The sequence below is a fragment of the Boleophthalmus pectinirostris genome, unplaced genomic scaffold, assembly GCF_026225935.1.
Source record: "Boleophthalmus pectinirostris isolate CB_2022bp ecotype Guang Dong unplaced genomic scaffold, ASM2622593v1 HiC_scaffold_3, whole genome shotgun sequence".
NCBI classification, from domain to species: domain Eukaryota; kingdom Metazoa; phylum Chordata; class Actinopteri; order Gobiiformes; family Gobiidae; genus Boleophthalmus; species Boleophthalmus pectinirostris.
This window is the reverse complement of record NW_026571299.1, coordinates 32,399,644-32,411,798: the sequence shown is the minus strand read 5'-3', so window position 1 is coordinate 32,411,798 and position 12,155 is coordinate 32,399,644. Positions and strand designations below refer to the sequence as shown.

At 39.7% G+C, this 12,155-nt stretch overlaps 1 protein-coding gene across 11 annotated transcripts in view; it reads right to left on the bottom strand.

Annotated features, from left to right (window-relative positions):
• LOC110168616 (kazrin-like) overlaps positions 1 to 12,155 on the bottom strand; it is a 218,572-nt gene that overhangs the window by 37,606 nt on the left and 168,811 nt on the right. For all 11 annotated transcript variants that reach the window (XM_055160714.1, XM_055160709.1, XM_055160713.1 and 8 more), the window contains one exon: positions 2,730 to 2,837. In XM_055160714.1, coding sequence (XP_055016689.1) covers positions 2,730 to 2,837 — 108 coding nt within the window. The remainder of the gene's footprint in view (positions 1 to 2,729; positions 2,838 to 12,155) is intronic.

The following is a 12,155-nucleotide window of genomic DNA, read 5'->3' as shown; positions in this document are numbered from 1 at the left end:
AAAATGTACTGTTTGCCTAGCGTTTTTTTTGTTTTTGTTTATTTTTTTGTAGTACAGTAGTGTGTAGTCCAAAAAAAGTATTTATTGTTAGTTAATGATTATTTCAATATTGATTAAATGGTACAAAATAATTACTTTCATAGTTGGAGCTTTAACAATTTAACAATATAAGTCAAAGTTGAATGATTCAGACCCGGTTTCAATCTTAAGTGACACATGTCTCCTTCATAACACCCCTAAGTGAATCTGCATATTGTACATTTCTGTGCAGAGAAGTTGATGACAGGTTAGTATTAGTCCTGTCTGTCAGAGCCCAGTGTTTTAGTTTTGTTCAGACCCAAAGAGCTCCAACCAGATCTGTGTCAGTGGAGGCAGTGGAGCTGTCAATCACCCGTGTCACTTCCTGGATTAGCGTCAGGCTCCATCAGTGACTCAGACAGGAGTGCTGGGCAGGCTGCAGAACACTTAACACAGGAATTTGTAAAATGGAATAATTAAAGTAAGAATAAAGCTGTAATAGTTTCACTGAAAAATAGCTTTGAATACATGCACTATATTATGTTATGTAATAATACTGTTGATCATAAGGTCTATGTTATAATGCTGTCTACTCATCACAAACATACCTGGAGATGTATTTTGTTTTATTCCATGTGTGAATGAAGCATAACACAACTCTAGGTATGTTTTTGATGAGATAACAGCATTCCAATATGACTAAAAGTACATAAGAATACATTTTGCATAATATAGGACCTTTAATGGCCAACTATGGGACATTCTAGACAAAACAAAGCTCTAACACCTCCACGAAGAAAAGCAGGAGACTTTCCCTCTACCAGAAAAGCTACGCAGTGTACCTTTAATACATCCAGGTTTGAGATGTAATCTAACTGTCAGACTTTTCAAAAGCTGCTAAACCGTGACATTGAAATCATGGTCAAGACAAAACGCAACTTTGGATTTAAAAAAAAAAAAAATCCTTCACCTCTTGAGTATTACTTTTCTTCTTCCCTGCACAAAAGCCAAGTTAAATCCTCCTCTCTCCTCCTCTCTCCTCTCTCCGTTGCACATGAGCGACCTGCCTGTCTGCATTATCAGACCTGCACAGAGCTGATAGTCACTGCGGAGACTAGAGTAGTATTAAAACATTAGTACGCTCCGAAAGACGACAAGAAAAAGTGAGACTAAATCAAGCAGTGAACGAATAGTACAAAGAAAGACAAAAATGACAACTTGCTGTGAATTCAAATGATATGTTTTTGCAGTAGAGTCACGGAAGGACTCGGAAAAATGGAGAAGATGAATGGACAGCATAACAAAGCAGTGCATAGAGTTAATAGCTGTCATTGAAAGGATAAGAGGACATGGACACAAAACTGAAAATCAATATAGATGTGATCAATAGTCTTTATGTACACACTATCACAAGCTGGGCCCTTGGATTACGACTGAGTGAGACCATTATGCTGTGCCATGGGGCCTCGTGCAAAGCGTTTGATTTCCCTATGGTGATTGAATAAAATAAGTGGCTTTCTGACAGAATAATTGTAGTGCAGGACAAAAAACAGAAACTGACATTAAAGCAATTTGCAAAGTGAAGCGTGCTATTTGTGAGGCATAAAGAAGTCATATACAACCTGCATATACTATATAGCACAGTAAGGAGTCTTCAAAGTCAAGTGCTCTAAGATGTATTTCATATGTTGACTTTAAACCAAACACTGTGTAATTTCCTGATGGGGGCATGTCACCTGCATGTTTCTTTGGGAACAGAAAGGTAAAACTATACTTTTGAAAATTCTCCATGGGGATAGATAGAATTATGCCATACTGTAAAAAGTATACGGAAAGAAACAACATTTCCATGGAAACAAGCAAAGAAGAACATGGGAGTCTGGTGTGTTGAAGATACAAGATCACTCAGAGTAAAGGTATGTGTTTATGTTTTAATACAAGTATATTCTTTGGCTAAAACATTACGCAGTATGGCCTCACTGGTAAATAGTCACATTTTTATATAGCTCCATCTTCAAGGCACTCAAAGTACAGACCACAGACTGTATAAATGAAGTGGACTAAGCAAGTGTGACGTCACGCTCAGTGTTCAGCGCAGCTCAAATGAAACTTGCGATGCTAATGGTTACAGGAATGAATATGAAGCCAGTTAAACTGAAAAAATAGAGGGAAAAAACAAAAGGATCATGTAGAGCGGGTTAATACAAACATTTTAAGACCAAAATGACGAGGCTCACTGCAGCAGTTACAGAGAGAGGGACGACAAGATCCTAATGTAAATCAACTGGAGCCAGGGTCAGAAGGAGCCGGAAGAACCTCCTGGCGCACTTCCTATTTGTCACACGGAGACTAATGCGTTAGCTTTGTCCACTCATATATAGGTCTATGGCGCCGACACAAACACTGGGGCAAGGTGGGTGAAGTGTCTTGCCCAAGAACACAACAACAGCATTCATGTGTGGGATGACCTTCGGATCAGTGGACAAAAACTACCAACTCAGCTACTGTCGATTAACAATAAAACTACAGAGTATTTAATTTTGTCAGTTCTTTTCTCCATCCATTCTTCATTTTAAGGACTTATTGTACACTTATTTCACATATAGATCTGGTGAAATGAATGCAAATGTTGTGTATTTAGTGATGTTTAAAGTTTACGTCACTGTGCACGTGATTCTACACATCACTGACACAATAGATGGTGAGCTTACCTTTGCCCAGGGAGCAGTCTGGAGAGCCAAAGTTAGACAGACTGGAGATGTCTGTGTTATAGCACATGTCTGCCACCAGGGCCTTCTGTCTGCGGTGCACTGACGAATCTGCAAAGACAACAGACATTTATTATTGTATTATATTCCATGTTTATTTGATCCTGCATAAAATAAAAATGAACACATTGTTATAAACTTTCTTGGCTCACATAATAAAATGCTGTTAAATCCAATCATTCAAAGTACAAAGAAATCAATACTTATTAACAGTCACTTTCTTCTGAACACATGTGAGAATTCAAAGAAACAAACAGCTTGGCACGTGTGACCGTTTAAATCATCAATGCTTTTATAATTCTACTTTGAAGTTTCTTTCATGTACAGTGAGAAATGAATGAATTAAAACTGACTAGCCTGCCTCCACAAGCATTACTCTGACTAACACACAAACCAAGTCTGGTTTTAAAGGGGCAATAAGTAACTTTTCTCATGAAGGGTCTGCCACCTGCTTGTTTCCATGGAAATGTTACTGATTTGCTTGAAATATTCTACTGTGTTGGTTAAAACTTAAATATCTCCACAGATACAAGCAGTTACAGGTCAGATCTGTGGGGACGCATGCATGTTTTCACTGTATTTGTTAGCAATACAAACACCTGTAACTGAAATTGGAATATTCTAAGCCAGAGGTGTCAAACTCATTTTGGTCCGGGGGCCGTATCCAACCTACTTTGATCCAGAGGGGCCGAAAAAAACAAAAAAAGAAAAGGTATATATACCCTAAAAATAGCATTAAGTTCAAATATTTGTGCAGAGAAACACAAATCTATTACAGAAATCTTTTTTAATTGATGAACTCTTTCTTTTTTTTTTTTTAATATTATAATATTATGAACAACCTGAAACTTTAAGAAAAATACAATTTCAACACAAAGTTTTAACATGAACTTGTATGTAGGAATAAGTCAATTTTTCTTGCAAAATCCTGCACTTGGCTCCACTTTTCTCATGTTGGACATTTTTCTGATTAGGGTGTCATGGTCAACAGTCAAAACGATCGTCCTTTAAGAGCGTTTGGAAAGAGACAAATCTTCATTTGTGCTGCTCTGGTGGGAGGGGCCACGTACAGAGACACTGGAGACACTGCTGTGATAAACACCACAGAAAATTAACAAGATTTTAATAGAAAATATAATTCAAATATTTTAGTAGAAAATCAGCCGAGGGCCAGATTAAAGGTCTTGGAGGGCCGGATCTGGCCCCCGGGCCGTATGTTTGACACCTGTGTTCTAAGCAATAAATCAACAAGTTACATAATGCGTCTTTAAATTGAACCTTTTATACTATAGGTAAGAAATCTATTGAGGTTCATTGGCTGACTTTAAGAATCTGATGAAGTACTTGACATAGGCAGTTTGAGCAGAACCGTCTGAAGCACAGTCTCTGCTCATTTACATTGTGTGACAGGTTTAATTTCAGGAGCGTATGTCATTCATTAGATCTCTGACCTTAGCGCACTTCTGTCAGGAGCAGCCTCTGAGCTTTTCGATTCTCTTAAACACAGCTCTACTGCTCTGTAATAGGGAGATACGCACTTAGATGAGAGAAATGATTCAATTACGATCTGTACCTTTTTGGCTCAGCTTTGAAACGATTTACTATCCAATTCAGTAACTTTGATGAGCTGAAATACTAATATAATATGTACATGTTTGAACAGCTTAAATCATCAGTGCTAATTCACACATCCATTACCAGTCTCATTTAAAGGTACACTATGTTACTTTTCTGATGGAGTCCCTGGAGACTTTATTACTGTACCTTGAATATTCTACAAGTATTAAACTCTATCTCCATGGAAACAACCAGGGATATCCCACCACTCCAAGATACAGGCCAGATCTGTAAAGAGGCGACTCCATTCACTTTCAATACATAAAGCATTACATCACAACTGACCAAGGCAATACTTTTAATAACTCTATTAGTTCACTCTATAAAGATAAGTCTATTGATACTTCCCAATGAAATGACACTGGGGGTGTTCTACATGTATGTCTACTGGCGGAATGTTCATCAGTTACTATGGAGACAGTATGCACACATGAGCACACACTAAGCTTTTTTTTCAGGAGCCTGTGATCAATACCAGCGTTCATAGTCCTGTTTAGGTGTTTGATTTGAGTGACTAACTGTAGCCGATGCTACAGGTTATCACTATTGTTTTCTTTGTTTCGATTTTGGTCTGAGGATGGAGTTGTAAATAGGAGAGATGATGTCTGTTCAAAATGGATTGTCTTTCCTAACAGTTCTGGTCAGACGAAGTTTAAAAAAGCACAGATTAAAGTCTAAGACAGCCAAAAACAGAGCAGTGCTTACAGTTAGCACCACACCTCAAAGATATGTTGAAGACACGTACCAATATAACATTGTCAGCAGTGTTAGATGAGCTTCATAAACAATACAAACCCAGATGGGGTTCATAGTATCATGATGAAGTGTGTTTGTGTGAGCCTGGTGATAAATGCCACAGTGAAGATGTCTGCTCTGATGGACTGAATGCCAATGTAATTACACACTTATATAGATGAGCTGTCTCCTGCTGCTGTACAGCTCTGGGCTCTCATAATGTTTGAGTTTCAGAAATGTACATTTGGTCCACTTTACTTAATTATATTAAGGACTCAAATAAGCCTTATGCAATTTAAGTACAGACAGAGAAGTGGTATTATATTACAGTAATACACTTAATGTTAATGGGTGGGATATTACTGAGCTGGGCAATATGGGAAAAACAAAGAATCACATTTTTTCCCCTCATATTGATCAATCTTGATTTTCAATTCAATCTTCTTCCATGTTATTGAAAACTGTGACATGTGGACTTTGAGCATAAAGAGCAGGGTGTCAGGGTCATTACAGTTTTTATTTCGTGTTGATAGGACCAATAATACAGGAGAAATACATACAAAGTTTAATTTAAAGTTTGGACTGTGCTTGGAATGTTTGTACAGCATATTAAGCCTAAATGCATATGTGCATTCCTGTTGGTGGCAGAAAATGGTAAATGGTTGCATTTTTGTACAGTGCTTTTCCACCTTCAAGGCACTCAAAGCGCTTTACAAGAAGGAACCACTCACCCATTCACACACATTCATACACCAGTGTACACAGACACTAGGGGCGAGATGGGTTAAGTGTCTTCATTCGTCTGTGGGAGCTAGAATCGCACTGCCAACCTCAGTGGATCTGACTGCTCAACCAGTGTGTCTTATAGAGAGCAGGATTCAAATAATCTTCTGATCAGTAGACAAACGCTCTATTAACTGAGCTACTGCCGTCCCTAAACACGATGAGAAAACAGTTGTTTACTTTCCATAACTTGGCAAAAGGAGAAATTTAATTTGGACAGCCAGGTCAAGCCCAGAGGTGTGAAAGCTCCATTATGGCCCTGAATGATTATGCTAATATGACCTCACACTCAGTGCAAGTTCAATAGGCCGAGCTAACTAACAGAAATGTGAACAAGTAGGTGTGTTAGTTACAGAGTAGTTTCATTGTAGTTAGCTCCTCCCTTCAAGCAAGTATAAGGAAATATCCACCAGCATTTTGACCAGAACTGAAGAAGCAGCTTGGATGAGTTGCAAAAAGTATTCGGCCAAAATAAAGTTTTGTCCAGTTGACAAACTGAATTTCTCCTGGACGACTGAGGGATTGTGCACACATTTCCATAAAGATGAGAAGCACCAGAGGAGTGAAAGAGGAGAAAAGGTGAGCAGCTGCTTGAATCAAAAAGGGATGGAGGGGGAACAGGCAGGCTGGATCGCACACACAGAGGCAGACGCACACACACAGAGGCAGACGCACACACACAGAGGCAGACGCACACACACAGAGGCAGACGCACACACACAGAGGCAGACGCACACACACACAGAGGCAGACGCACACACACAGAGCAGACGCACACACACACAGAGGCAGAGCACACACACACACACACACAGGCAGACGCACACACACAGAGGCAGACACACACACACAGCACACACACAGAGGCAGACACACACACAGAGGCAGAGCACACACACAGAGGCAGATGCACACAGCACACAGAGGCAGACGCACACACACAGAGGCAGACGCACACACACAGAGGCAGACGCACACACACACAGAGGCAGACACACACACACAGAGGCAGACACACACACAGAGGCAGACACACACACAGAGGCAGATGCACACAAGCACACAGAGGCAGACGCACACACACAGAGGCAGACACACACACAGAGAGGCAGATGCACAGCACACAGAGGCAGACGCACACACACAGAGGCAGACGCACACACACAGAGGCAGACGCACACACACACAGAGGCAACGCACACACACAGAGGCAGACACACACACAGAGAGGCAGATGCACACAAGCACACAGAGGCAGACGCACACACACAGAGGCAGACGCACACACACAGAGGCAGACGCACACACACACAGAGGCAGACGCACACACACAGAGGCAGACGCACACACACAGAGGCAGATGCACACACACACACACACAGAGGCAGACGCACACACAGGCAGAGGGAGCGAAAGACTGGACTTTTGTGCAGATTTAAGTCAAAACTTGTGTATACATAAGGAGACATAAGGGGGCGTGCTGTGGCTCAGGCTGCCTTTTCCTAAACAAGAGCATAAATCCTCTTCAGCACCACGCACTCTTACTGCCACATGACTGGCTGCAGACCTCTTGATTAAAATGAGCATGTCTTATCATCGAGATTGACCAAAGTAGAGATCACAGCCCTAGTTTCAGACGACATCACATTTCTACATTTTCAGACGACATCACATTTTTACGTTTTCAGACAACGTAACATTTCTGCGTTTTCAGACGTCACATTTCTACGTTTTCAGACGACGTCACAGTTTTTACATTTTCAGACGACATCACATTTCTGCGTTTTCAGACGACGTCACATTTCTACGTTTTCAGATGACGTCACATTTTTACGTTTTCAGACGACGTCACATTTTACGTTTTCAGACGACGTCACATTTCTGTGTTTTCAGACAACGTCACATTTCTACGTTTTCAGACGACATCACATTTCTGACAATGACAATGATAATTAACACATATGTGGAGCAGGTAAAATAAATATTGTTAAGATGCAGATTTTTTGTTGTAATACAGTGAGTAATGAATAGAAGTGATCAGGTTCTACATTTGTGAATTTACATTTTGAATATTTAATGGAAAGTACAATGTAAAAAAAGAAAAAAAACAAATCTGACAGGACGACATTATCACATTTGAGACTCTGAAGACCACCAATATTATAAACGCTAAATATTGCTCACTAAGTTTATGAAAAGTAAGTTAAGTCATCTGCTTATCTCCATGGAGATTTTGTAGCTTTGCCTGGAGTGTTCCATCATATAGCACTGATCACTACGGAGAGAAACAGGTGACGCCAACAGGCAAAGCTACAGATCAGATCTGTGAAGAAGCAAGCTCACTCACAGTAAAGATGTATGTTTGTTTTCTTTTTTCTTTTCAATTCTTATTAACAAAACACCAAATTTCTATTCCTTCGTCACAGAGCATCACACAGTATGCAGCATGTTAAACAACTGTGGGTGGATTTTCCCTTGTTTCTTTCCAATAGTTCATTACCGCTGGCTAAATCATTGTTCAGATTTGACGATTCTTTCCTGTTGCTCTTTGACAGTACGAACCCCCGCCCCCTCCCTCTCAGATCCTCCTTTAACCCCGTGGTAAAGGTTAGAGGCTGAGCGCTTTAGCATAATTTCACTCGATAATTTATTCAGTTTGTGCCCTGCTGGAATCCTATTTAGACTCTGGTTAAAATTCATCTCACATTAAGCCATTTTCCATTTAATTGCCTGGGAGGAAATGATAGAATTTTCAACATGATGATTATTTCACTTCCCATTTTCCCCAAAATGAAATAATGAAATAGCAGTGAGAAGAACTGTGAATGTGTGATGAGCAGGTCCTTTTAAGCAGATACAACAGTGTGTAGATTTACGGTAGTCGCCTTAGGGAGACAGTACTGTATGTTAAACTCCATGCACCTTCATTAGAGTCCTTAGAATGATTTCAGACCTAGAATTGCCAATCTCTACTGAGATATAGGTAAAATGGAGCTGTTAACTTGAAAACTACCACTCCATGACATCACAGGGAGGAACAGAGCATTTTGAGCTTTGGAGATGTAGACAGAATTACTGTTAATGAAACAGAACACAAGTCTGGAGATATTGCTTTATCCAATATGGCATTAAAGGTGTATCATGTAACTTTTCTGATGGAGGGGTCTCCTTGCTTTCCACGATGTAACATTAATTTTTCTATCTCCATGGAGACAAGCAGAAAAAGCCTGTAGGCAGTTGCAGGTCTGTGGAGAGGTGAGCTCTCTCAGTAAGAAAGCATGCTTTTCAAGTTTTATTTTTTAGCCATAAAACATCTAACATAATTTCATATTGTGGAACATTCTTAAAGTAACTAGTATTAATTACTAATTAGTTTCCATGGAGACAAGCAAGTGGCAGACCCACCACAAACTACATATTATGAATGAGTCAAAAATATTTAATACCAAATCATAAGTATGTCTATGTTTGGTTATTTATTTATAGATTTTTTTATTTTTATAAAAAAAAATTTTTTTTTATTTCATCCAATGAGGTTCATTTGGTCTTCCGATAACTGTTTTTGTTGTTTTTGTTTGTTTTTTTCAGACCAAAAGTTTGTTTTCATACTTGACAGTTTCGACTGGTCACTAGCGGTCTTCCTCAGAGTCACATGATGTTGCTGCAATGTTTCTGGTCACCTGGTCAACAGATTTTGGCGCTGTCTTTCTACTGTAGGAGGCAGTTCAACAGCGCCCTCTGCAGTCCGACTTCCTCAGGACAGTATCCGTGTGTGAGAGTAAAAAAGTCCCCTCGCCCGGTTTATAGTCCTGTGGGTATGTTTCTGTATTTTGATTGCCTCCTTAATCCAGCAACAATGTTTGTTGTCCTCTGTCTCAATGATGTTTGCTCTGCTTTTATTATTCTGACACACCTGGGATTCTGTCCTGAGGAAGTTGGACTGCAGATGGCGCTGTCATCCTGCCTCCACCGGTAGGAAGACAGAGCCAAAACTGCTAGTGAGCAGTCGAAAGTGTCAGGTATGAAAAAAAAACATTAGTCTGAAAAAACAATAACATTTATTTTTATTTTTATTTCAATGTTATTTCTATTGTATGACCATATTTATTTATTTATTTTTTATCTTTATATGATTTTTGCTTTAATTTAATTTTATTAATTTAATTTAAAACTGATTAGAGTAAAATGACAAACACAGCTTAGCCTCTGTATTCTATCTAATGTAAACAGAACCCACCTCTCTCCTGTAGCGCTAAGCACTCGTATTGTACTTACTAATAGATTCTTTTACAGCAGCCCCTCTCTCTCCCTCCTGACCCCAGCCTGTTCCGTCCCTCCAGGTTTTATCAGGCACAAACACATGGCCCCTACACCTCCACATGAGCCTGAAAACGCTGACTCTGCTCCCTGTACGCGCATCTTTCCCTACACCTCTCATTAACATCCTTTACAGCAGATGGCAATCCTCAAACCACCATCAATCACCAACTTGATGGAGAAATAAACTCACAAACTGCACCGGGACAGAGCAGATAAACAGGCATCTGAGGTGAGATTACGCTAAGTGACGCTGACTCTGCGTTCAGCCTCCTCATTTTATTGGCAAGTGACCAGCGGGGAGGAATCTACAGGCTGGGTTCACACACCACCATTAAAAAGTCCATATTACACTAGTTTCTACTTCTATTTTCTTCTATTTTCTTCTCTACTGAAAAAATGAAATGGTCAAGGGTAGCTGTTGAAAGTACCACTTCATGAGATCACAAGGTGGAGCAGAGCATTTTGAGTTTTGGAGATAAAGACAGACTAATAAACTAGAATTACTCAAACATGTGAGAATGAAACAAAACATGACTCCAGGTATGTTTTTGATGAGGAAACAACATTATAACAGGACTTAAAGCTCACAAGTGCCAGTTTAGCATAATACACTGTGGGACTTTTAATACTGGGACCAAAGTGGGACTAAACCTGGACTAGACCTGGTTTAAAACAGACTGAACCAGGTACAAGCCAAGAAAACTGTGAATGTAACTTTTATCTCTGTAGTAAAACGCAGAAGAGAAACACTGAAAATGAGATGGAGACATATGAAAAACTTCGACCGTTGCCATAGCGATGAAAGGTACACTATCATGCCAAATTGATGCTTATGAGACTGCCATGTTAGAATGTTGTGTTGTGTTTTGTTTCAATCTCACATATTTGAGTACTCCTACATACATATGTCTACATCGCCAAAGCCCAAAATGCTCTGTTCCACCTTGTGATGTCATGAAGTGATAGTTTTCAAATGAACAGCTACATTTCCCCTTTGGTTTAGTAGAAATGGACAAATCTAGGCCTAAAATTACCCAATTCTAGTGAACGTGTATGGAGTTTAAAAACATAGTGGAGCACTTCCTGTATTATTAAATGACATCACAAGGTGGAACAAGGTGGAGTGTTTCTGTTTGAGAGAAAAACTCATCTAAAACAAACTACTACTTATATTGCTGGTATTAGAACTGCATAGTCCTACAGCAAATACCTATAAAACTTTTACCACTACAGTGATGCTTCCTGCTCCAGCTGGTTCACATTGTTGTTGTGCCCTTGGGCAAGACACCTCACCTACCCGCACAATACTGTACTGCTATGCGCTTGCACCAAAATACAACTGATTCTAAATACGCTTATTGCTGTACCCGAGCTGAAATGAACTCCACTCTCTAAAGTATCATAACACCATTACCACATGCATTACTGTTTTATATTACGGTAAATGTCAAAACAAAAAAGAAACTCCACATAACCACCCCCCCCCAAAAACAGAACACTGGAAATAGAAAGAGAATTTAAGTGCACATTTTGACACTATGCTCACAAGATTAATGAGGCATACTACACAGCTCCAACAATCACTGTAATGAACCACAATATCCAGAGTACCCCAAAGTACTTTCCATTATTATCTTGTATTGCTATATTTTCTACAAAAACACCACTGCATCTCCACTCTCTGTAATTACATGCACTTTTCTTGTTCAACCAAAACATATAAACACTCAAGGGACCCCCATCTACCCATGTGATCATTCATAACAACACCACCAGGGATCGGGGCGAATATTTCTACTGTAAAACACAAAAGTAAGACATAGCTATTCCCTATCATTATTGCTGCATCCTCTGCTGATGACGAATGACTTTGGGGTTGACCTGCCAAATCAAATACTACAGGACTAGGGGCCA